The following is a 22,758-nucleotide window of genomic DNA, read 5'->3' on the forward strand; positions in this document are numbered from 1 at the left end:
AATTCTGTGACCCTGAAAGGTGTTTTCAGAACGCAGTGAAGCGGGGCTTCTGTTCTGGTTATTGTTTTGTTTGAGAAAAGCCATGTCGTCATGACCAGTCTGGAAGTTGTAGACCAAACTGGCTTCAAACTTGAGGTGATCCTCCTTCCTCTGCTGCCAAGCAGCTTCATAGCATCGTGGTCACATGTTCATCACAGTGTGTTCGGCCATGCCTGGAGCTACGCTTAAACTCTTTGATCTGTTTAGAGACTGGTCAGTGTTGCCACAGTTTCCTCAAAGAGGTGATGCTGAGGCACTCAACTAATGTTTGAGGGTTTGTTTTATATGCTAATATACTAGTACTGTTCAGGATTGGACATTTCGTGGTTATTTTTAATTCTTTTAATTTTTAATCGAATGAGTATGAGTATTTTGCCGACATGTACAGATGTGCACCAGGTGCACCTCCTCCTGCCAAAATACAAGCTATAGCACAGTTTGCCTGCTCATCCCTTGGTGGGCATCTGACTTCTTTCCACGGTGGGGCTGTAAGCAGAGTAGTCCTGAGCCTTCACAAGCATGTAATTGTGTGGGCATGTTTTCATTTCTCTTGGGTGGATAGCTAGAAGCAGAAATGCTGAGTCCTCTTCCTCCTCCTCTTCCTGTTTGTACCTTTTCAATTCATTTTTTATTTTCTGTGCACTTGTGCTTTGCTTGCAAGTATATCTGTGGACCATTTGTGAGTTTAGTGCCTGAGGAAGCCAAAGAGGGTATGGGATGCCCTGGAACTGGAGTAACAGACATGTGTAAGCTACCATGTCCCCGCTGGGAACCGAACAGAACCTAGTTCCTCTGCAATAATAGTAAGGGATTTGTTTGTTTGTTTGTTTCTCGTGTAGCTTTGGTGCCTTTCCTGGAGCTCACTCTGTAGACCAGGCTGGCCTTGAACTCACAGAGATCCACCTGGCTCTGCCTCCCGAGTGCTGGGATTAAAGGCGTGTGCTACCAGCGCCAGGCTGGGCCACCACCGCCCGGCGGGATCTTAACCGCTAACAGCAAGTGCTCTTAACCACTGAACCATCTCTCCAGCTGTGCCCCACTTCTTTTGAGGGAGTCTCAACTTAAAAGTTCCTAAGACACTGGGCATGATGATGCACCCCTTTAATCCCAGCACTGGGGAGTCAGAGGCAGGCCGATCTCTGAGTTTGAGGTCAGCCTGGTCTATATAGAGATCCTGTCTCAAAAAAACAAAACAAAAAATAAAAAAACAAAAAACAACTTCCTAAGAAGGTTACAGAATCACTATAGGACTCAGCATTTCCTCTTCTAGCTATCTGCCCAAGAGAAATGAAATGAAAACATGCCTCCACACACAATTACAGGATTGTCAAGGCTCAGGACAGCTCTATTCTCAGCCCAAAGGTGGAAATAAGTCAGATGCCCACCAAGGAATGAGCAGGTGAGCAGGCAAATTGTGTTATAGCTTGTATTTGGGTGGTGGTGGGGTGTCTTTTTTCTTTCTTTCTTAAAAAGATTTATTCATTTATTTAGTGCACTGGTGTTTTGCCTGCATATATTCTGTGAGACGGTGTTGGATCACCTAGAATTAGTGTTACAGACAGTTGTGAGCTGCCATGTGGGTGCTGGGAATTGAACCTGGGTCCTCTGGAAGGGCAGTCAGTGCTCTTAACTGCTGAGCCATCTCTCCAACCCCTCCCTCCCCCTCTCTTTCTTTTTCTTTCTTTCTTTCTTTCTTTCTTTCTTTCTTTCTTTCTTTCTTTCTTTCTTTCTTTCTTTCTTCCCTCCTCCTCCTCCTGTTTGTACCCCTTGCTGGCCTTAAATTCACTATAGCCAAGGATGTTTCAAGTTTTGCGGGGTTTTTTGTTGTTGTTTTGTTTTTAGACAGGGTCTCACTATGTAGCCCTGGCTAATCTGGAACCTGCTATGTAGACCAGGCTATCCTGGAACTCATTTCTAGAAGTCTGCATGCCTCTGCCTCTCAGGTGCTGGGAATAAAGATGTGCATCACCACATCCAGCCTTATAGTCAAAGATGACTTTGAACTTCTGATCCTCCTGCCTCCACCTTCTGAGTACCTGGATTACAGGTGTGTAACACACACCCATTTTACAAAATGCTGAGATTCAAACCCAGTGTCTCCTGCATGCTAGGCAAATACCCTACCAACTCAGCTCCAACTCCAGCCAGTGGTCAGGATCAGGCATTTGCAGGTTCTTGACCTCTTAGCCCTAAAACTGAAAATAAGGATCATAGATGTGCAAAGTAGCAGGGTAGCTTTATTGAGAGCAAAGTGACGGGACAGCTCAGAGAGGGATTTGGCAAGGCTGGTAGCAGACAAGGGGACACCCATGGCTCCTTGTTACTGTTCAGGGTTTCCTCTTATGGGGTTCAAGAGAAGGAGGAGTTTGCTCCCTAGGGGCATAGTTATGGTGGCTCTCTGTTTTGGTTGATAGATTAGGTTATAGATAGTTGGTTTTGTTTTTTTTTTTTTTTTTTTTTTTATAGCAGCCTGAGAGACCAGCTCCCAGGACTGCACCCAGGGAAATAAGAAGAATGCCTTCAGAGTAGCCGGACTTAGGAATAGTTCTTATTTATCTGAGGGAATAAGACTCACACACGCACTGACCAGACCAGTTGCTTTATTTTCTTTCAAGTTCTTCTTTTCCTTTCTTTGTTCTGTCTCCCCTTATAGCCATCCCATCCAAAGAAAAAAAGTTACATCTGAGGGAGTGAGTAACCATGACAACAAGTTGCTGAGGAATTTTTGTAGGGAGTAGGTCTTTAACAGCCAGACTTAGCAAGCAGGGAATTGGCACCAAAGTTGCTTTGTGTCTGACCTTGGTTCCACAGTTGGACATCTGGGAATTTGTCCTTGTGTATTATCTGTGAAGGTTTAACTTGTGAGGCATTTAGTCTAGTTTGAATTTGTTTTGAGGCCTAAAATCAGCTAATTGTATATATCTTGTCTAGACCTGAGAAGAAATTGCTGTTTTCTTTATGTCAGTCTGAGCTAGTGATAAAAAACAGGGCCTAACTGTCTTACAGTCCTTGTGGAATAATAGATCTAATTAGACGCATATCCTAGTATATTTTTATTCATCAAAATTATACAGCTTAAGAAGAAATCATCTTTCCGACCATCCACAGATACATGTACCCAAAAAGTACAAACCACACCACAAATGGGCTGTGGAAAGAACCCCACAGCTGTTTGTAGGGAATAAATGTAGTGGCACAAGAGAAAAACTGGTTACAGACAGAAGCAACCAATTTTCAGAGACTGTGGTGCCATAAGCCTTGTTTAACGAGATTCCTTCATCAGAGAGTTACTCATCTGGTGGGTAGCTATCTGAACTATCAATTGTCATCTACTGTGTATTCTTGTGGTCTCTGGTAAAGCTGTTGCTACCAGCAGCTTTCAGCATTTTCTACTGCACAAAGTCCCATCCCATAACACATCTGATTTAATCATATGAATGCCCAATTATGCATGGGCCTAAGAGGGTAAGTTGGGGATTCCCTGTAGAAATTTACCTAAGGATACAGTTTGCCTTACTGGGTATGCTCCCAAAACCAGCTCAGGCCAATGGGCCCTTGAATTCTTCATGCTCGGATATGTTGGGAATATACTGTCTAAAATTTGATTGTTAATATGGTCGGAGAAACTTATACTATTGTTCAGAGAGGGGTGTATAGGTAACCTGATTCAGGTGGGATCCAGGGAGTACGGCAGTTTCTAGGGATGCTGTATGGAGAGGGATCTGTGTGTAGTTCCTGTAGGTGAAGGCTGTAGGCTGCCAAGCGCATTATTGGAAGAAGAGGGAGGATGTGTAAGTACACACCAAATGAAGTCCCAAGATGCTAAATTATTCCTATGCTTGACCACCTTGCCGACATTTGACTGATGGTAGTTTATAGAAATTTTCTATTTATCGCACTAACATTGAGTTTTCTTCTCAGATTTGTAAACCTCCCCTTCTCCTCCTCCTCCTCTTCTTCTTTTTTCAAAGGCAGGGTTTTTCTGTGTAGCCCTGACTGTCCTTAGAACTCACTTTGTACACCAGGCTGGCCTTAAGATTCACCTGCCTCCGCCTCTGGAGTGCTGGGATTAAAGGTGTGCTCCACCATCGCCAGGCTCTTTTAATTTTTAAATGGGGTCTTAATGCACGTGGTCCTGAGTGTCAGGATTAGAGGCATGCATCACTATGTCCAGCTTCAGAAACATCTCCTTCAAGAAAATTAGTTGCTGGGTGGAGATGGTGCATGTCTTTAGTCCCAGCACTTGAGAGGCAGAGGCAGGCAAATCTCTGTGAGTTCAAGGCCAGCCTGGTCTACAAATCGAGTTCCAGGACAGCCAGGGCTGTTCCATAGAGAAACCTGTCTCAGAAAACTGCAAAAAGAAAGAAAAGGAAAATCAGTGAAATAAAGAAAAATGTGATTAATAGTGCAGCTGTGTAACCAGATGTGGCACTATGCAGAAACCCAGTAGTCCGACGAGGCCAAAGGAGGCAAGGTTCAACTGTTCTATAAAGGTGGGAGCTGGGTGTGATGGTGCACACCTGTGTAATCCTAGCCCGGGAGGTAGGAGCAACAGGACCAGGGGTCCAGCTCACTCTTGGCTATAGAGTGAGTTTCAGACCAGCTGGGATGCCCCAGACCCTGTCTCAAAAGACAAGACAAACAAACAAAATGTGGAAGCCCTGGGTTTGGAGTTAACAACCAGAACATCCGAGACCTGAAGAGGCTAAGGTCTTACAGGGGTCTATCTACAGAGCCGAGCGAGCTCTTACCTCCGTCTGGAGAGGTGGCTCAGTGGTTAAGAGCACTGGCTGCTCTTCTAGAGGATTCAGGTTCAATTCCCAGCACCGGCATAGCAGCTCACAACTGTCTATGACTTCGATTCTAGGAGATCCAATGCTCTCACACAGACATGCATGTGGACGAAACACCAAGGCAAATAAAATAAGTTTTAAAAAAATTTCTGCTTTGCAATACTTTCTCAGAAACAACTATTATTCACAAGCACCTAGGTGCCCCTTCAGGAATCAGGTCCTACAAATTGTTCCAAGTCAAGGCTCTTAGTCATTTTGCAGATGACTAAGTCTCAAAATGGTGACATGAATTGTTTCAGATCGTACTTTAATGCAAACATTTGATTGAAAAATAATATATACAAGTTTTATTTTGCTTATATTTGTTTTTATTTAATACTATACTCACATTTATTTTATTTGGTCAATATGGTTTTTCTACAGCTCAAAATTATTTTGACTTTTAAAATTTGTGCTGTGTAGAGTCTCTCACACCTGTATCCTGGCCCTGGCAAGGCTGGGGCAATGTCATCCGTTAAAGGTCACCATGGCCAGCCTGAGCATTGTGACCCTGCTTCAAACAAATAAAACAAAAGAAGTAGCTGGAGGTGGTGGTACACGCCTTTAATCCCAGCACTCGGGAGGCAGATGCATGCGGATCTCTGAGTTTGAGGCTAGCCTGGGCTCTGTAGATAGACCTTGTCTCAAAAAATTAAAATAAATAAATGTTCTATAGCCACCTCCACCCCCGCTGACTGCTGAAAGGCCAGCTTTCAGCAGCTCAGGAATTGAAGAGGTCTGGCAGTCAGTGGTTATCATACAATAGACCTTTTTCTCTGAGGGAGCAAAACTTAATTTTCTGGGGCCGGGGAACACACACACACACACACACACACACACACACACACACACACACACACACGCGCGCGCGGCGCGCGCGCTTGTGCATGCGTCGGGATCTTTATTCTCCCTTACCTCCTTCCTGATGTCCCTTTGACATCTTTCCTTCTACAGTTTTCCTGGTGTTTTCCTCCTACCCTTCTTTTTCTTTTACAGTTTATGCACCCCAGCAAAACACTTCAAGCAAAATAAAAATTACAAGGTGGTTACATTCTATTTTTTTAGGTGAATGATTACAATGAATACAAGTAAATAACAGCATTTTCTCATTTCCCATTCATGATTAAACATTTTACATATCCCAGGTGAAAAACAAATTATTCCCAAGGACCCACATACATTCATGTCTAAGCTACTTGTTACAGATTTTCGAAGTGCAAGGAACTTTTCTCAGCCAGTTCTTCTATTAGCAGGCTGTATTTTGTGATTACAAAGAAAGGAACAATCATTTTATTTATCTCAAAAGGTAATCTTACAAAAATTCTTAAGAGATCTAAACTTTTAAACAAATTTTTTAATTTAAACAAATTAAACTTTTATACATATAAAACAATCAGTCATTTTTTTTTCACCATGAGTCATTTCTACCTTAAGACCTCAGAGTGCATATTCACTCAATAATTTTTTATTAAATCATATCAGGAAGCTGAGGACAAAAGTGGGTAGAAGGAATTAATCATCGCCTTTGATCACCAACCCATCATTGCAAGAAAGGCACATCAGCAAGTAATAGCCAGGCCGCCATTGTTCCTGTTCCCTGACCTCAGTGAGTCCCTCGCTCAACTAACAAAGGTGTGCCTTTCTAGACTTTAAATTGTTCCCCAAGAGTTTCTACTTCAAAGCCACTAACAACAACATCTTAACCTGTTTACTAACAATCTACATCTCTGAATTCTTTCTAAGGGTGGTGGTTGAATCATTAATCTGCTCCAGCAGCAATGATTAGAAAAAGTCAATCACTGTTATTGTAAGTACCAGTAACACTGGCCAGTGAGGACTAGAAACCCCCTTAGAATTTTCATAGGACTTAAAGATTATGAGGGACGTGGTGACCTCGAGGGCAATAAACAGAGCTTATTGGGGTCCTCAGGAAACTGCCTCTCCAAGGCCCGTGCACCGTGTTTGTGCTGACTGCTAGCTAGCTCTGCCATATTCCATGAGTTCCAAAGCTGCTCGATGTTAATTTTGCATGGCTCCCAACACTCCCCCACCCGAATTTTCCTCTGTTGATAATTATGGAGCACGGGGGTGTCCAGAGGGAGCTTCAGTGGCCTGGGGCAAGGGCGGGAAGAGGGGTGCAGGTGGAGGCACCCGGGCCTGGGGCAGCAGAAGGACTGGCTTTAGTGTGGGAGATAGAGCCGAGGATTCTGAAATGTGTTGCCAGTGGAGAAGAGGGCAAGTCTGGGGGATGGCAGGGGTTGTGTAGCTGGTGTTGATTTTGGAATGGACCACATGGAACAGGAGGTTTCTGAGGCAGAGTACACAAGGAAAAGCCTTGGCGATGTAGAGAGGAGTATAGAGGCCAGGAGCCACTACAGGCTTCTTTTTTTGTCTTGTTTTGTTTGTTTGTTGTCGAGACAGAGTTTCTCCATGTAGTTTTGGTGCCTGTCCTGGAGCTCACTCTGTAGATCAGGCTGGCCTTGAACTCACAGAGATCCGACAGGCTCCTGTTTTGAGACAGTCTTTCTGTGCAGCCCTGGCTGACCTGGAGCTCACTATATAGACCAGGCTAAACTCAGACTTCCCAGGATCATTCTGTCTCTGCCTCCAAGGTTGGGATCGAAGCCTGAGCCACTATACCCAGCTCCACTGTAGGTTCCTATTTTTGTTGTTGTTTGTTTTTCGAGACAGGGTTTCTCTGTGTAGTTTTGGTGACTGTCCTGGAACTCACTCTGTAAACCAGGCTGGTCTCGAACTCACAGAGATCCACCTGGCTCTGCCTCCCGAGTACTGGGATTAAAAGCGTGTGCCACCATGCCCGGGCAGGTTCCTGATTTTTTTTTTTTTTTTTTTTTGTTTTTTTTGTGTAGCTTTGCACCTTTCCCTGGAACTCACTTGGTAGCCCAGGCTGGCCTCGAACTCACAGAGATCCGCCTGGCTCTGCCTCCCGAGTGCTGGGATTAAAGGTGTGCGCCACCACCGCCCGGCTAGGGTTCCTGATTTTTAAAAGTGCTTGGTTCTGGAAGACCTTCCTTGGGCATAGAAGCTCCTTTATTTGAGCCTCATACACTGAAAAGAAGCCCCTTGCGCACCTCATTGAGCACGCACATCTCCAGGAAGGGAGGCTCCACCCTTCCCTGGTGAGGACCCCAGGAAACCACTCACTTGCAATGAGGCAGCAATCTTGGGGCTAATGGCATGAGTCTCCTTCAGCTTGAACTCTTGGCCTTTCCATCCTGCCCTCTATGGTGCTGCTTCTGTGGAGCAGAGGGCTTGAGCATATGATTGTAGGCCCCCAAGTCCTCCAGACATGGTTTTGAGGCTCCCTGCTCTCCTGCCCACGGGCCAAGGGTTGTGACCTCTAACTGCATAATGTTAACTGATGCCCTCTTCTGGGAAAGGAAACTAATTCTTGCCACATGCTCAGAGGAGCACTATCTCATTGGGCTGCATACCCCCTGACTACTAAGGCTCATCCTCCCATGGGAGAACAGGCAGCAGTATCTGTGGCCTGGGGGCACAGGACATGGACCAGGTTCAGTCCAGTACCTCTGTGCCCTCACAGCAACCTTGCTCTTGGGGTGTGAGGTCAGTGTTTACCATCCCCTGTGGGAGGATGGTAAATCATTTCTGAAATACGGCCAGTGGTTTGTCCGTAAAAGGCCTAGGGAAGGGTCCCCTTTATCCTTCCCAAAGTTCCCCAGCCACTCATTCACATGAATACCATTCCAGCTGCCCACTGGCAAGAAGACAACCCCAGTTTTGCATATGACCAGAGCATCCCCTGCTTCCCTAGGGGTAGGACCACCCATTCCTCACTATCCTTGGAGAAAGGTTTGACCTGATGGAGTTTTCCTGCCCTCTCTAGTGCCTTGCTCTGACTTCTAGAGTAGGAGAGAACGGAGGGGCCATTAGGCCTCTGTGTTCAGATACACTTGAATTTATCCAAGAATAATGGTTAAGAGCCACGGTGGCACCTGGGTTTCAGTCTAACTGCACTGTGTGTCAGTGACTTTCTCGTCAGTATGATGATAAGGTTGGCATCATATGTTGGGGAGGTCCAAGAAGCCACTGTGCAAACACTGGAAAGAATGTCAACACACACTGAGTACTCAGCAAATGTAAATGGGACCAGGCAGTGGCGAGCGCCTTTAATCCCAGCACTTGGCAGGCAGAGGCAGGTGGGTCTCCGTGATTTTGAGGCCAGCCTGGTCTACACAGTGAAATCCTATTTCAGAAGCCTAAATAAATAAAACATGATGTGTCAGAAGATGCCAATTCACACCCCTTGTATTTCTTACTCTGAACGTAGGGAACATAGACAAAGGGATGAAAGAAGCCACCTCTATAGTTAAGTCAATAGGGAGGGCGTTTATGACTGAAACTGTCTCTCAGCTTGAGAGCCGAGGACACAGGAGTGGCGCTGGGACACCTGAGGAAGGAAGCTTCTGCCTGACTACAGCCAGTTTGTGACAAGTGAGCATATTGAATATATTCTTATTGTCAGGCCCCAAAGAAACCCAGGACAAAAGGCTGAGGTGCCTGGCAGCATACCAAAGAGCACACTGGCTGCCAGGCTCACTCAGCCCCTGTGGCCCTGGCTGCTCTTCTCACCCACCTCCTACCCTCCACCTTCCCGGGCAAGGAAGGGCCTCCCTTCCCCTGGCTTCTCTTTCCTCTACAACCCTGCATTTCGGCCACATGCTCTCTCTGCCCTCTTGAATCTCTGTGATCTTGTCTCTCTCTCTCTCTCTCTCTCTCTCTCTCTCTCTCTCTCTCTCTCTCTCCACCCCGCTCTTATCCATCATGACCTGGTTCAGTCTACTGGCCATATTTAGTCTACTTCTTTCTTTCTCTGCTCTGGACTCTCTGTGCTGCCTCTGGCTGTACCCTCCCTCGTATCTACAATAAAATCCTTCTCCTCAACCATAACTTGGAGTGGGCATGTCCTCGCTTTCACTCCGTTACGTCTTTGGATTTTCCAGAGAAGCAGGGAATTCAGATGTGAACCTTGTGAGATTGTCTAACTGTGTTGTCCAAACTGGTCTCAAACTTCTAGACTCAAGTGGTCGTCCTGCCTCAGTTTCCCAATTTGGCTGAGACTACAGGTGCAAACACTACATGTGGCTTTTATGTACTGATTATTAAATGTAGCAATTAACCTAGCTAAAACAGAAAGCAAACAAACAAAGCTTCTGCTGGACTAATTAACCTCTTCCCTGCACCTCCAGCCAGCAGCTCTCGGGTTTCTCCCCGCCCCAGGGCTGGGCCCAGCTTTTGCAGTCTGTTCAACAAATTGAGCACACGCTACAAAAGTTGTGGGCCCTGGGGACACAGCAGTAAACACAAAGGCAAAGCCCTGCCCAAGTAAAGCTGACAATAGCATGTATGTAGAGTGACAGGTAAAAAGAATGTTTGAGTTCCCTGTCACAGGATATGAGGGACAGGGGAGGTCGGGAACCAAGGTGAGCAAAGGTCTGATTGTGTGGGAGGAGTTAAGGAGACTAGAACCAGAGACAAGCTAGAGAAGTGCCCGGTGGAAAAGTGAGTTAAGGGAGCTGGCGCTGGGAAGCCTGAAGCCACATCTAAACCCTAGATACCAAGAGAACTGCATCCCTTTGCCATTTCTGACACTTGGGTTGTTAGATACTCAGCTCTCCTATTACCACCCTGGTCTGATGCTTCTTTCCACATTCTCTTATGATTTCTTTATGCATTGCGCACATGTGTGTACACCATACACACACACACACACACACACACGTCTGTTATGGGTCTGGGGTCTTTCAGAGATTCACCAGTCTGACTATTAGTGTTTTGTTGTTGTGGGTTTTTTGTTGTTTTTGTTTTTTAAGACAGAGTTTCTCGTGTAACAGCCCTAGCTGTCCTGGAACTCGATTTGTACATCAGGGTAGCCTTGAACTCACAGAGATCCACCTGCTTCTGCCTCCCGAGTGCTGGGATTAAAGGTGTTCACCCTCATACTCGGCTGTTTTTTTTTTTTTTTAATAAATAAGAGGCTTTATTAAAAATTACTGGCCAGGACCACAGCAGAGACTTGGAATTTTCTGCCTATGGTCTGAATCCGATGTTAGTACAGTTTATAAAGGAAACACACACACACACAGTTACAGTGTTTTTTCTCGGGCAGGGGAGTCAGGGTTAGGGCATAAGCTCACATCCTGCCTTTGTGTAAGCAGTGCCTAATTTTATAACGGACATCCCGAAGGTGTCTTGGTTCTCCAGCAAGCAAAGCAGTTTTTAACACCAAAGCTAGCAGTTAGCTACCAGGACCCATTGTCTTGCAAGAACAATAGAGGCAGTTTCTCAATATTAGCTCAACTAGTCTGGGAAGTCATCTATCTTGGGCAAGATTGCTGACAGGGGGTACATTTCCCAAACTAGCAGCTTATAAACTGAAGCAATTTTCTCATGGATTCTTTAAGTAGAGCAGTCTTTAAATTTTGAACATGTTAGTCAGGCAGTGGTGGCACTCACCTTTAATCCCAGCACTTGGGAGGCAGAGGCAGGTGGATCTCTGTGAGTTCGAGGCCAGCCTGGTCTACAGAGTGAGATCCAGGACAGCCAGGGCTACACAGAGAAACCCTGTCTCGAAAAACAAAGGAAAAAAAACTTGAACATGTTATTCACTATCATAAGTCAGTATTTATTTATTGGTATTCCAACATAGGGCTCTCACTATGTAGCCTAGGTTGGCCTTAAATTTACGGTGATCCTCCTGTCTCAGCCTCAGAATGCTAGCATCACAGCTATGCACTCCCACACAGGGCCTGGAACTTTTTTATTTAGTTTATGGTCCTGTTGTGTAGCCCAGGCTGACCTTGAACCCCAGCTCTTGATTCTCCTGCTTCAGCCTGCTAATGGTTGAGGATTACAGGTATGTGTCACCAAGCCTGACTACTGTTAAACTTTTTGAGGGTAGAAAGCTCAACTCCTGTTCCACTCGGGTCTCCTCGCTCCTGAGTTCACTTAAAAATGTGGACTTACACATTCTCCCTCACACCTCATGTCTTGATCGCCTTCTCTGTAAAACGGATGATTCAGAGTTCTCTCTCAGGATTGTGGTGAGGAGAAAATGAGACACAAGGTGGAAAATTTTGGGAATCCAGTTACCTGGGTCCTGGGAGGTCGTTGTGTTGTTTTGAAACAGGGTTTCACTATGTAGCCCTGACTGGCCTGGAACTATGTGTACCAGGCGGACTTTGAATTTGCTGATCCTCCTGCTTCTGCCTCCAGAGCAATAGAATTACAGGCATTCATCACAACTTCTGGCTTCCTAGGTTTTTGGAAGGATTGTCCTGCTGTGAATTGGATACCTTACCCTGGGATGCAGGGAATAATGCTTGCCCACCGTTGCCAGGGACCCTACACTGGCTTTTCTGCTGCCACCCAGGGTCTCAGTTTCCTCCTCTAAGGAGACAGGACGGGAGGAGGTGGGGGGGGGGATGGCAGGACTAGGGGGGTAGTTGGACAAAGGGGGTGGGGGGCGGGGCCACGTAGCCCAGGCTAGTCTTGCCTGGCCTTTCAGCTTCTGCTCTTATGCTGGACCGGGTCTGGACCACCTAACCTTTGCTCCCACTCCTAGTCACTAGCTCAGGCATACCAGCCCCCTCCCAGGGTGAGTCCAAACAAAGGCCGGTCTCAGGGGACCCACCGCGGCCGAATCTGCGATCAGCTTAACTGGGCGGCTGGCCGAGCCGTTAGAGAGAGAGCACGGCCAGAAATCCAGAGACCCTCGCCGGCCTCTGAGCTCCCCCAAAAGCTGATCTTGCGCGACCCCGCTAGACCCCGGGAGAGGGGCGTCATCAGCCGCCTCGTTGCTCCCGCACTCCCCTCCCCATTCTTTTCCCATGCTGCGGGAGGCAAAGGGTTAAATCCCATAGAGCTGATGTTCTGACTCCAGGCTAGAGGGGCCCGGGAAGCTGGGGTCACTTCCTGCTCCGTCCCAGTCACCCTGAACTGGTCCCCGGGTCCTCAGCCTGGAATCACCCCTGGAGAAGGACCCTGGCGTTCTCGGCATCCAGCCCGTCCCCCGAGGCAGGGCACTTCAGGGGTTAAGTCCCCTGGGGCTGGCCTCTGTCTTCCGGCTTTTCCCAGACCCCCCCCCCCCAGCCGTGAGTCGGGGCCGCCTGGGTTCCCGGGGTGGCCTGGAGGCCCGGGACAGCCGCCGGGGAACAATAGGGCCAAGGCGGCGGCGACGGGTGCGGGGCGCAGGCCGGGCCCGGGGCGGCGGGGGCGGCGGCCGGGGGATTGTGGGAACCGCGCGAGGGCCGCCGTGGGGGAGGGGAGGCGCGCGCGCCGGGAGAGCGGGTCCGGCCGGGGGCGGCGAGGCGGCCGCCGCTCGCCGGGGCCCGGGGAGCCTGGGCGTCCGCGGCGGGGAGGGGACGCTGGCGGCTCGGCCGGCCTTTCGGAGCCGGGAACGGGGTCGGCGCTGCGGGCCGGGAGCGCTGGAGCCCGGGTCCGCCTGGGTGCGGGGGGCGGCGTCGAGGGCGGTCCCGCCGCCTCCTTGTCAGGGTCACCCTGGGCCGCGCGCACCTCCGCGGGAAGGCAGCCGCCCCGGGCCGTCCTTCCCGCCTCGGCCCTCCGGGGGCCCGCCGCGGCCGGAGGCTGGCGCTGCCCGGCCTGGGCTGCTTCCCAGTACTTCTCGCCTCCCTGTCTTCGCTACTTCTTGCCTGTGGCCTTGTCATTAACCCTTTCCCATCTAAGGTAGGCCCCGGAGTTGAAGTTTCTCACTCAGTCCAAGTACCCGAGCTCCTACCTGTCCTCGGTCTGCTCAGCAGAGTGCCTTTCCCCCATCCGGGGAGGCGCCTCCAGTGGTCTCCGTCTCCCCTAAAGACGCAGGTCGGGGGAGACTGTGGAGATGAAATTCATTTTCTTCCATCAACTTCTGTTTCTGCTGCTGCTCCTTTGCACTGGTCAGCTAGCTGTCTGTTGCTTCAATGGCTTCACCTACCAGCTGCCTCCTGGAGAGCTTTTGTGCACAAAGTACCTATCCACACTGTCACCCCAAGTCTAGGCCAGGGATCTGTTACATGTGTAAATGTGAGCGCCCTCCTGCAGTTTGCTCCTGTGGCCCTGTTCTCTCTCCTGGGAAGCATCCCTGATTTTGAGCCCCAGGGGGCTCACTCTGAACTTGCTTTCCTTTTCGGACGTCCCTTTGCAAACCGAGATCATCAAAGACATTGAACCAAATAGGTTTTCCGGGAGCAAGGGGTGTCTATGTCTAGTTCATTCAGTCATCCAGCGAAGTTTTTACTGGTCACCTGTCCTAGGCATGTGATAAAAAGCATCGACCAATAGAACGGGGCAGAAGGTTGGGTCCCCGGGCGGGTCTGGTAATGGATGACTTTGAGGACAGCATTACCTAGAGCTCAAGAGACCCATTTTCTCCCACCTCATCACTGGATCCAGCTCCTCCCCGGAATTTCTCCAGCCCATTCTCACAGTCAGGGCTCATTCTGAGCCTTACTCCTCATTCTCCTGCCAGTAGCCCACAAGTTTGAGTTTCATGTGACTGTCAAGGTCACTCGGTGCTTTCGGGCATAGGGGCAAGCCAGACACAGAGCACTGCATTTGTGGTCTTAGCTCTGTTATTTTCCAGGTTGGGGCCGTGGAGTTATCTCCCCCAGTGTTGCTGTATTAATCTCTAAAATGGACAAATGATTGCTGAGTCTCCCAAGGCAAGGCAGTGAGAGAAAGAGCGACCCCTGATAGTCACCGTGCCCTCCCGGTGGATACTTGCTCACCAGCCCGCCACCTTTCCTCCTTCCTTCCCCTTCTCCTTCATTTTTGTTTGAGACAAGATCTCATGTAGCTGAGACTGACCTTGAACTTCTGATCTTCCTGTTTCCCCCAAGCATGCCACCAAGCCAGGCATCCCTTTTCCTCTCCCTTTCCCTTTCCCAAGTCTTCTGTAGGAGCCCCCGACTTCAGACCTCACCTTCCCACCCCGAGGCTGACCCCCTTTCTGTGCTTAGATGGTGACAAAGTGCTCCGGTCCTGTGAGTCTCGGTCCCTTCAGGGAAACTTTTTTTTTAACCCTTTAAAAACTCTCAGTCTCAGTTCTCTCTGGGGCTCATAAAGGAAAAGTTTATTGGTCTCAATTAGCAGTCCCATAAAGGAAGAAAATTGGAGTCTTAATGAGCTTTGTCTGATTTGCAAAATAACACATTTCCAGGCCTCTGGGCATGGGATGTGTGGGGTGAAAGTCTGCCTCCCCTGTGAATGTTGGATAGCGCTCCAGCCTTCAATCTAGGTACAAAGGGTTATGACTGACGAGTTTTTAATTGACGACTCTTTCCATTTACTGGGTTGCTTCATTGCGATCTTAAGATCTACAGTGTTTGGAACCAGGCCTCTGGGGCCACGGGGCTCAGGGAGAGATGGTGCCAGAAAAAAGAGCAGCAGGCCACTGAGAGTCACATCAGTGGACGCACAAAGAGAAGCACAAAACCAAGTGGAATTGTGTGCCCATCTCTCCCCACCAGAGTCCCTGGAACCTTCGCAGTCGGGAGCTCTGGGATGGAGCCGGAGACAGTGCTGTGGGGCCCAGATCTGCAGGGTCCTGAAGAGATCCGGAACAATGCTCACCGAGGTGAGGGGCACAAGGGACTGTGGCTCTGATGAGACAGTGGCCCTGGCTCAGGGAGGGGCCCAAACTCTGGGCAATCACAGGGGAGGGAAGAGAGACCAGATCCCATGTTCTGAAAGAAGATGAGGGCTGGAGACCCCCTTTCTGTCTGTAGGTGCTGAAAGTGGGAATGAAGAGGAGAGCCCTCATCAGGAAAGTTCTGGGGAGGAGATCATCTTGGGAGATCCAGCTCAGAGTCCAGAATCCAAGGACCCACCAGAGATGCCCCTGGAGAGCCCCTCCCAGGATGCCTCAGCCCCTCAGGATTCCCCAGCCCCACTGGGTTCTTCCAACCCCTTAGACCACCAGACCCCTATGGACCCATCAGCCTCTGAGGTAGTCCCTTCCCCATCTGAGTGGACCAAGGCCTGTGAGACCAATTGGCAGTGGGGAACCCTGACCACCTGGAACAGCACCCCAGTAGTCACTGCCAGTGAACCCAGCCTGCGGGAGCTGGTGCAGGGCCGCCCTTCTGGGGCTGAGAAGCCATACATCTGTAATGAGTGTGGCAAGAGCTTTAGCCAGTGGTCCAAACTGCTCCGGCACCAGCGCATCCACACCGGGGAGCGGCCCAACACATGCTCCGAGTGTGGCAAGAGCTTCACGCAGAGCTCGCACCTAGTGCAGCACCAGCGCACACACACGGGGGAGAAGCCCTACAAGTGCCCCGACTGCGGCAAGTGCTTCAGCTGGAGCTCCAATCTGGTCCAGCACCAGCGCACACACACGGGGGAGAAACCCTACAAGTGCACGGAGTGCGAGAAAGCCTTCACACAAAGCACCAACCTCATCAAACACCAGCGGTCGCACACTGGCGAGAAGCCCTACAAGTGTGGTGAGTGCCGGCGTGCTTTCTACCGCAGCTCGGACCTCATCCAGCACCAGGCCACACACACAGGCGAAAAGCCCTACAAGTGCCCCGAGTGTGGCAAGCGCTTTGGTCAGAACCACAACCTGCTCAAGCACCAGAAGATCCATGCAGGGGAGAAGCCATATCGCTGCACCGAGTGCGGCAAGAGCTTCATCCAGAGCTCAGAGCTGACGCAGCACCAGCGCACTCACACTGGGGAGAAGCCCTATGAGTGCCTGGAGTGTGGCAAGAGCTTTGGCCACAGCTCCACGCTCATCAAGCACCAGCGGACGCACCTCCGGGAGGACCCCTTCAAGTGCCCCGTCTGTGGCAAGACCTTCACGCTGAGTGCCACGCTGCTGCGCCATCAGCGCACACACACAGGTGAGCGGCCCTACAAGTGCCCCGAGTGCGGCAAGAGCTTCAGCGTCAGCTCCAACCTCATCAACCACCAGCGCATCCACCGTGGGGAGCGGCCGTACATCTGCGCCGACTGCGGCAAAAGCTTCATCATGAGCTCCACGCTCATCCGCCATCAGCGGATCCACACCGGCGAGAAGCCCTATAAGTGCTCTGACTGTGGCAAGAGCTTCATTCGCAGCTCACACCTCATCCAACACCGCCGCACGCACACGGGCGAGAAGCCCTACAAGTGTCCCGAGTGCGGCAAGAGCTTCAGCCAGAGCTCGAACCTCATCACGCACGTCCGCACACACATGGACGAGAACCTCTTCGTGTGCTCCGACTGCGGCAAGGCCTTCCTGGAGGCTCAGGAGCTGGAGCAGCACCGCGTGATCCATGAGAGAGGCAAGACGCCTGCCCGGAGAGCTCAGAGTGACAGCTTGCTAGGGCTTGGGGATCCTGCCCTGCTGACCCCGCCACCAGGAGCCAAACCCCACAAGTGTCTGGTCTGTGGGAAGGGCTTCAATGATGAGGGCATCTTCATGCAGCACCAGCGGGTTCATATTGGAGAAAACCCCTACAAAAATGCAGACGGTCTCATAGCACACCCGGCCCCCAAGCCTCTGCAGTTCCGCCCCCCCAGGTTCCCCTTTGGAGGCAATTCACACCCAGGTGCTTCGGAGGGCAGAGCTGACCCCTCAGGACAGTCCTTGAAAGTGCCAGAGGGTCAGGAGGGCTTCAGCCAAAGGCTGGGTCCACTGTCCTCCAAGTGCTATGTCTGTTCCCACTGTGGAGAAAGCTTCCTAGACAGGGCCGTGCTCCTGCAACATCAGCTCACCCACGGCAATGAAAAGCCCTTTCTCTTTCCCGAGTGTAGGACTGGCCTTGGGGAAGGGGCAGAGCCCAGTCCCTTCCTAAGTGGAAAGCCCTTTAAATGCCCAGAATGCAAAAAAAGCTTTGGCCTGAGCTCTGAGCTGCTGCAGCACCAGAAAGTCCATGCGGGTGGCAAGTCCCAGAAGAGCTCGGAGCTGGGGAAGAGCTCCTCAGTGCTGCTGGAGCACCTCAGGAGCCCCTTGGGGGCCAGACCCTACAGCTGTTCTGATTGTGGGGCCTCCTTCCTCGATCGACTAGCTCTTACCCGCCACCAGGAAACCCACACTCAAGAAAGGGCCCCCACTCCTGAGGACCCCCCTTCAGAGCCAGCTACCTTGTCCACAAACCAGGAAGATGAGGGAGAGGCCTCTACCCCCCCAAAGAGCAGCAGCCACAGGCAAGAGGAAAGTCGTAAAACTCTCTCAGAGGAAAAGCCTTATCTGTGCCCTGAGTGTGGAGACGGCTTCACAGAAGTTGCAGCTCTCCTCCTGCATAGGAGCTGTCACCCAGGTGTCTCCCTGTGAAGTAGGTTTGGAGACCAGGGTCCTCTCTCTCTTCTGAGAAATTGTGGGGAAAGGGGGCCGACCTCATCAGATCATAGAAAAGTGGAGGGTCAAGAACCCTGGGAAGAAATAGTGCATTTGCATCAGCAAAGAGAAGCCTATGAGATTGTGGGTGGGAACCACTTATAAGCCGTAGAGAAAAACTGCTGGATTAGAAGCCCTATAAATATGTAGGAAACAAAGCCCTTTAAGTCTGTAGCAGAGAAATCCTATAAACCATAGTGGGTAAAAGCCCTATTAATTGTAGGAAGAGGTTCTAACACGTCTCTAGACAAACCCATAAAACTGTATCAAAATCCTTATCAGAATCCTCGGGTGGGAGAGGTATAGGGAATACAGTCGGCACTGACTTGTGAGGTACCCTGGATGATGGAGGAAACACCTGAACTCTTCCTGGTATTTATTCTCTCCTGGCAACCTTGGACAGAGGAAAGTGCTCAGCAGGGAAGTTGTGGGGAAACTCAGTTGAGCTAGAAGAGAAATGGGGAGGAAATGACTAGGTGCTTCCAGACACACAGGTGGGACAAGACTTCCATTGCACTGGGGGATTTTGGTAAATCGTATGTACTAAGGGAAGGAAGACTGAGGGGGTTCCTTATAAGTAAGAGCCCCCCTAAAATGACAAGCCATTTTAAGGGCTGGAGTTTGGGGTGCATAACACACCTTAAGTGTAAGAATATTGAGAAAATGTTGAGAAACCACCTCAGCTATTAGGGGAAAGTTATGTTTGTTTGAAGGGAAGCAAAGCATGGTGGAGAAACTGCAGATGGAATCTGGCCAGTTCCTCCTCCTCCCGGGAGCTTGTTAAACTTCAGTTGCAAGCAGATCCCAGTTCAGGTCGTCAGGGTTCTCCTCAGACAGGCAGGACCAGCCTCTCCCCAGCCCAGCTGGAGATGTCTACTCTGAGAGGCCTCTGGGCTTTCAAGGGGCCTCTGCCACATTCTCAGGTCTCACAGGTTTTACCTGAAATCTAACTGCCACAAGTCTTACTGCAGTGGCGTCCCGTTTCCTCGAACCCTGTCCTCAGGGGAGAGCCACATGCTGCTAGTCAACCTCCAAAGAACAAATTCCTTCAGAGACTCCAGGCTTGTATGTACCTGTCCTCCCTGGACTTCTCCAAGTGCATGAAAGCCACTTGTGGGTTCTCTGTGGTGACCAGGGATGGCAAGACGACACAGTAGACAGCTTTGGTTCACCAGCAACATGATTCAAACCTCAGCCTTTTGTGTGAACTCCATGTAAGGCTGCCTGCAGGACGAGCCAGGCTGCCCAGGCTGGATGTCCTCACACGGCACAGACTGGACCAGAGTCCCTGAAGAGACAATGGAAACTTGACCACCTTCCTCATCCTCAGTACTTGGATGCCCTTGAGATGGGGTGATCAGATTTGATCCTGGCACTGGGAAGGGACAGACTCCACCTGATTCTTTTGGCGTTTCTCTCCTTAGCCAGAATCCAGTGGAGGACATGAAAGGATGAGAACTGCTCCCCTACCACACCCATCTCCTCCTCAGACACCACGGGCAAGACACTTCATTAATCCAGCCAAACCTGCTCACATGAGCTCTGTGACGGAGCAGAGACAGTTGTCCTATAAAGTGGTTGAAGAAAAACTTTGGCAAGAAACATCTGTAACAAAGACCCTTAAAGATGGGAAGGACTCTCCCCCATATTTGGGTTGCAAGGGAGTGTCCTTAGCCCACTGCTGGCGTTAGTGACATACTGTCCAGTGTAGGAGGACTAAGACACCAAGTGATAGGATCTTTAGGAGTCCTGTGCCCAGAAGAGTGACCTGGATCCCCACAAAGCTGTGGAAAAGACCTCTAATTCCATTACCTAAAAGTTTAAAAGGTAGAGACCCATCATCCTTCATCTCTCCTGTCCCCAAGTGGATGACCCTCAAAATTTAAAGGACCAAAATTGAGAATACTGGGAGAAAAATGCTGGTTCTCCTGGGGAGAGGGAAGAGGCAGGCCTTATCCAGTTACAGAGAGAGCCTTGCTAGAGACCCCAGTACCAGCGAGGGGGAGCATCATGGAGCCAGGGAGGAGCCTGCTGTATATTGACAGAAATGCTGGTAAAGGGAGTATCCCTATAAAATGGAGTAGATACTCTGCTAAGTATAAGCTGATTCGTCTCCTTCTAAGGTGGTAGCAGAAACTAGAGAGAGAGGTATCCTTTGTAAAACTAGGAGCAGATTCCCTCAGGTCTGAAAGTCTGTCATCAGAAGACTGCTGGGGGGGAGGCAGTCAGTGTAACATGGCTGACTGTAATCTATTGAGGACGAAGATGCAGCATATGGAGCAGGATGCTCACATGTCCTGGAGACGAGTGAGGGCTATGGTCTTGACTTCAGTTCTAATGGACCATGTGGATAGGTGGTGGACTGGGTTTCCTAGTAGGGAAAGGGCACAGCAGAGACCTCGTGGTGAGGCCTGTTCTCTTGACCACCTCCCTCTCAGACCTAGCTACACCATAGAAGGAATCTGTTGCAGGACCCAGAGTCCTTGTAACTGGCTCAGGAAAAGGTCCACCAGAGTTAAGTCTGGAAGGCATAGTGGAGCCAACTCCACACTGGGCCGGGGCCCTTGGAAGTGCCCCAGCAACATGGGCAAAGGGGTACAAGCATCAGAGAGGGTGGGGCTGCTCTACCCCAAGGGGAAACGTAGAGCTCTTGTTGAGTATGGAGGTCAGATGGAGCTCATAAAGGAACCATGAATCGGGGAGAGGACTTGAAACCATTATGACCCCCCCAGTCCGGGGGAGTGGCTCCCAGAATCCTTTTCCCTCACAGAGGAAGCCCCGCTCACTTGACTTCTCCCTGTGGAGCGAAGGGAAGTCCTGTTTTTGAGTGTCGTGTGTCAGTAACAGTGGTGTGTCCCCAGTGTCATGTTGAATAGTTGAAGAGAATAAAGGGAGTCAGATTTCCCGAGTGTCTTCTTCCTACTTGTTCAGCCAACAGTGAGCTCAGAAGATGTGTCCTCTCCCAGAACTAGGGCCCATGCGGACCCTGAAACTCAGTATTGTCCCAAGCTTGCCCCTTTCGCAGGGCCCTATGCTCCCTGGCCAGTGTTTGCTCGTGGAAGGTTGACAGGTTTATGGAATTTTAAAAAAATCCATGGCCTCGTGAGAGATAGAGAAACCTTCGGTAAGCTGTATGGCTGCCTAGTGGCTCTGGTACTGGTTATTTTGGACCCAGCACTGCAGCCTCCCCAGTACCTCAGGGAAAAGCTCCCAGGACCTAGCTCTCAGAGCTGCCAGCTGCCTCTCTAGGGTCCCTTGGGCCCTGGGCCTAGCTCAGCCCTCCTGTGGCCTGCCCTCTTTGAGAGGTCAGTGGTGCCCTGGCTTCTGTCCCATCCCCAGGATAGCCTAGAGATTCTCCCCACGGAAGGGGCTGAGGCTCTAGAAGTGCAGCCACTTACCCCGGGCCCACAGTAAGTCGTGTGGGAAGTCAGAGTGGCCTGGAGGCCACCTCCACACCAGCCATTGTTTTCTCCTTGTGGTTGGGCCTGTTGAGAACTAGGTTTCGTCTAAGGCAGGTGGGATGACTCCAAGGAAGTCCTCATGCCAGGCTGGCGTCTACTGTCTGTCCTACTAAGTCTGGTCACTGGCCCCGAAGGGCTGCCTGTGACCAACACTCGCCATAGCCCGTCTCTGTCCGTCTGTTACGGACTCTTGCTGAAGACACAAAGGCCTATCCCTGACCTTTCTCTTTTTAATTTAAAAACATTTTTGATGTGTATGGGGTTTTTATTTGCATGTGTCTGAGCATCCATGTACATGCAGTGCCTGCCAGTGGAGTTACAGATGGCTGTGAGCCGCCATGTGGGTGCTGGGAATTGAACCCAAGTCCTCTGGAAGAACAGCCAGGGCTCTTCACCCCTGAGACATTTCTCTAGCCTTGTCTTGAACATTATTGTACCTCTAGCCCACATCCCAGAATAAGCTCTCTTCCTTTCTGTTCCTGAAATGGGTAGGTGGGCTGGCGGGGAGGGGGGGAGACTTGCCTTTTCATGTCCCTGGAAGAAATAGACTAGTCTCTGTCCTGGAAGAGTTCAGATGGGCAAGGGACTCCAAAGGGAAGGGGACCAGAGCAGTAACTGATTTAAAGATCATGCCTGCCACAGTCGAGTGGATGGCATTTGGAGTAAGTAACTCCAGGGGCTAGGGGGTCTTAGGAACAGGGGATTCTTTGTATAGACGTTAGGAGTGGGGTGGGATAGAGGAGGCAAACAGTTGGGCATTGACTTAGAGCAGCAGGTCTCAACATGTGGGTCATGACTATTTTGGGGGTGGAAAAACCTAAGACCATTGAAAAATAGATATTTACATCATGACTCATAACAGCAAAATTACAGTTATGAAATAGCAGTGAACATAATTTTATGTTTGGTGTCACTACAACATGAGGAACTGTGTTAAAGGGTCAGCATAGAGGGTTGAGAAGCACTGCTCCAGAGTATAAGGGAGCGATGGAGGTGCAGCCAGGGTGGGGAGGGGCCTTCAAAGTCTAAGTGTTGTGGGAGACTGAGTCACTCCCTAAACATC

General features: G+C 50.1%; 2 protein-coding genes across 5 annotated transcripts in view; both read left to right on the forward strand.

Annotated features, from left to right (window-relative positions):
* Positions 1-13,582, forward strand: part of LOC128123837 (basic proline-rich protein-like) — a 45,919-nt gene extending 32,337 nt beyond the window's left edge. The window contains exon 3 of the mRNA XM_052760130.1: positions 12,871-13,582. Coding sequence (XP_052616090.1) covers positions 12,871-13,582 — 712 coding nt within the window. The remainder of the gene's footprint in view (positions 1-12,870) is intronic.
* On the forward strand, positions 12,416-21,139 carry Znf629 (zinc finger protein 629). 4 transcript variants are annotated; one of them, XM_052760958.1, is made up of 3 exons: positions 12,416-12,510; positions 15,380-15,486; positions 15,638-21,139. In XM_052760958.1, the coding sequence occupies exons 2-3, from the start codon at positions 15,414-15,416 to the stop codon at positions 18,169-18,171; spliced, it is 2,607 nt and encodes an 868-aa protein (XP_052616918.1). In that variant the 5' UTR covers positions 12,416-12,510; positions 15,380-15,413; the 3' UTR covers positions 18,172-21,139. The 4 variants fall into 4 exon arrangements, with proteins under 4 accessions (XP_052616918.1, XP_052616917.1, XP_052616920.1 ...); XM_052760957.1 differs by lacking the exon at positions 12,416-12,510 and adding an exon at positions 12,590-13,006; XM_052760960.1 differs by lacking the exon at positions 12,416-12,510 and adding an exon at positions 13,074-13,093.
* The last annotated feature ends 1,619 nt before the right edge of the window (positions 21,140-22,758 follow it).

The sequence above is a fragment of the Peromyscus californicus genome, unplaced genomic scaffold (genome assembly GCF_007827085.1).
Source record: "Peromyscus californicus insignis strain IS unplaced genomic scaffold, ASM782708v3 Scaffold_4__1_contigs__length_199733344, whole genome shotgun sequence".
NCBI lineage: Eukaryota > Metazoa > Chordata > Mammalia > Rodentia > Cricetidae > Peromyscus > Peromyscus californicus.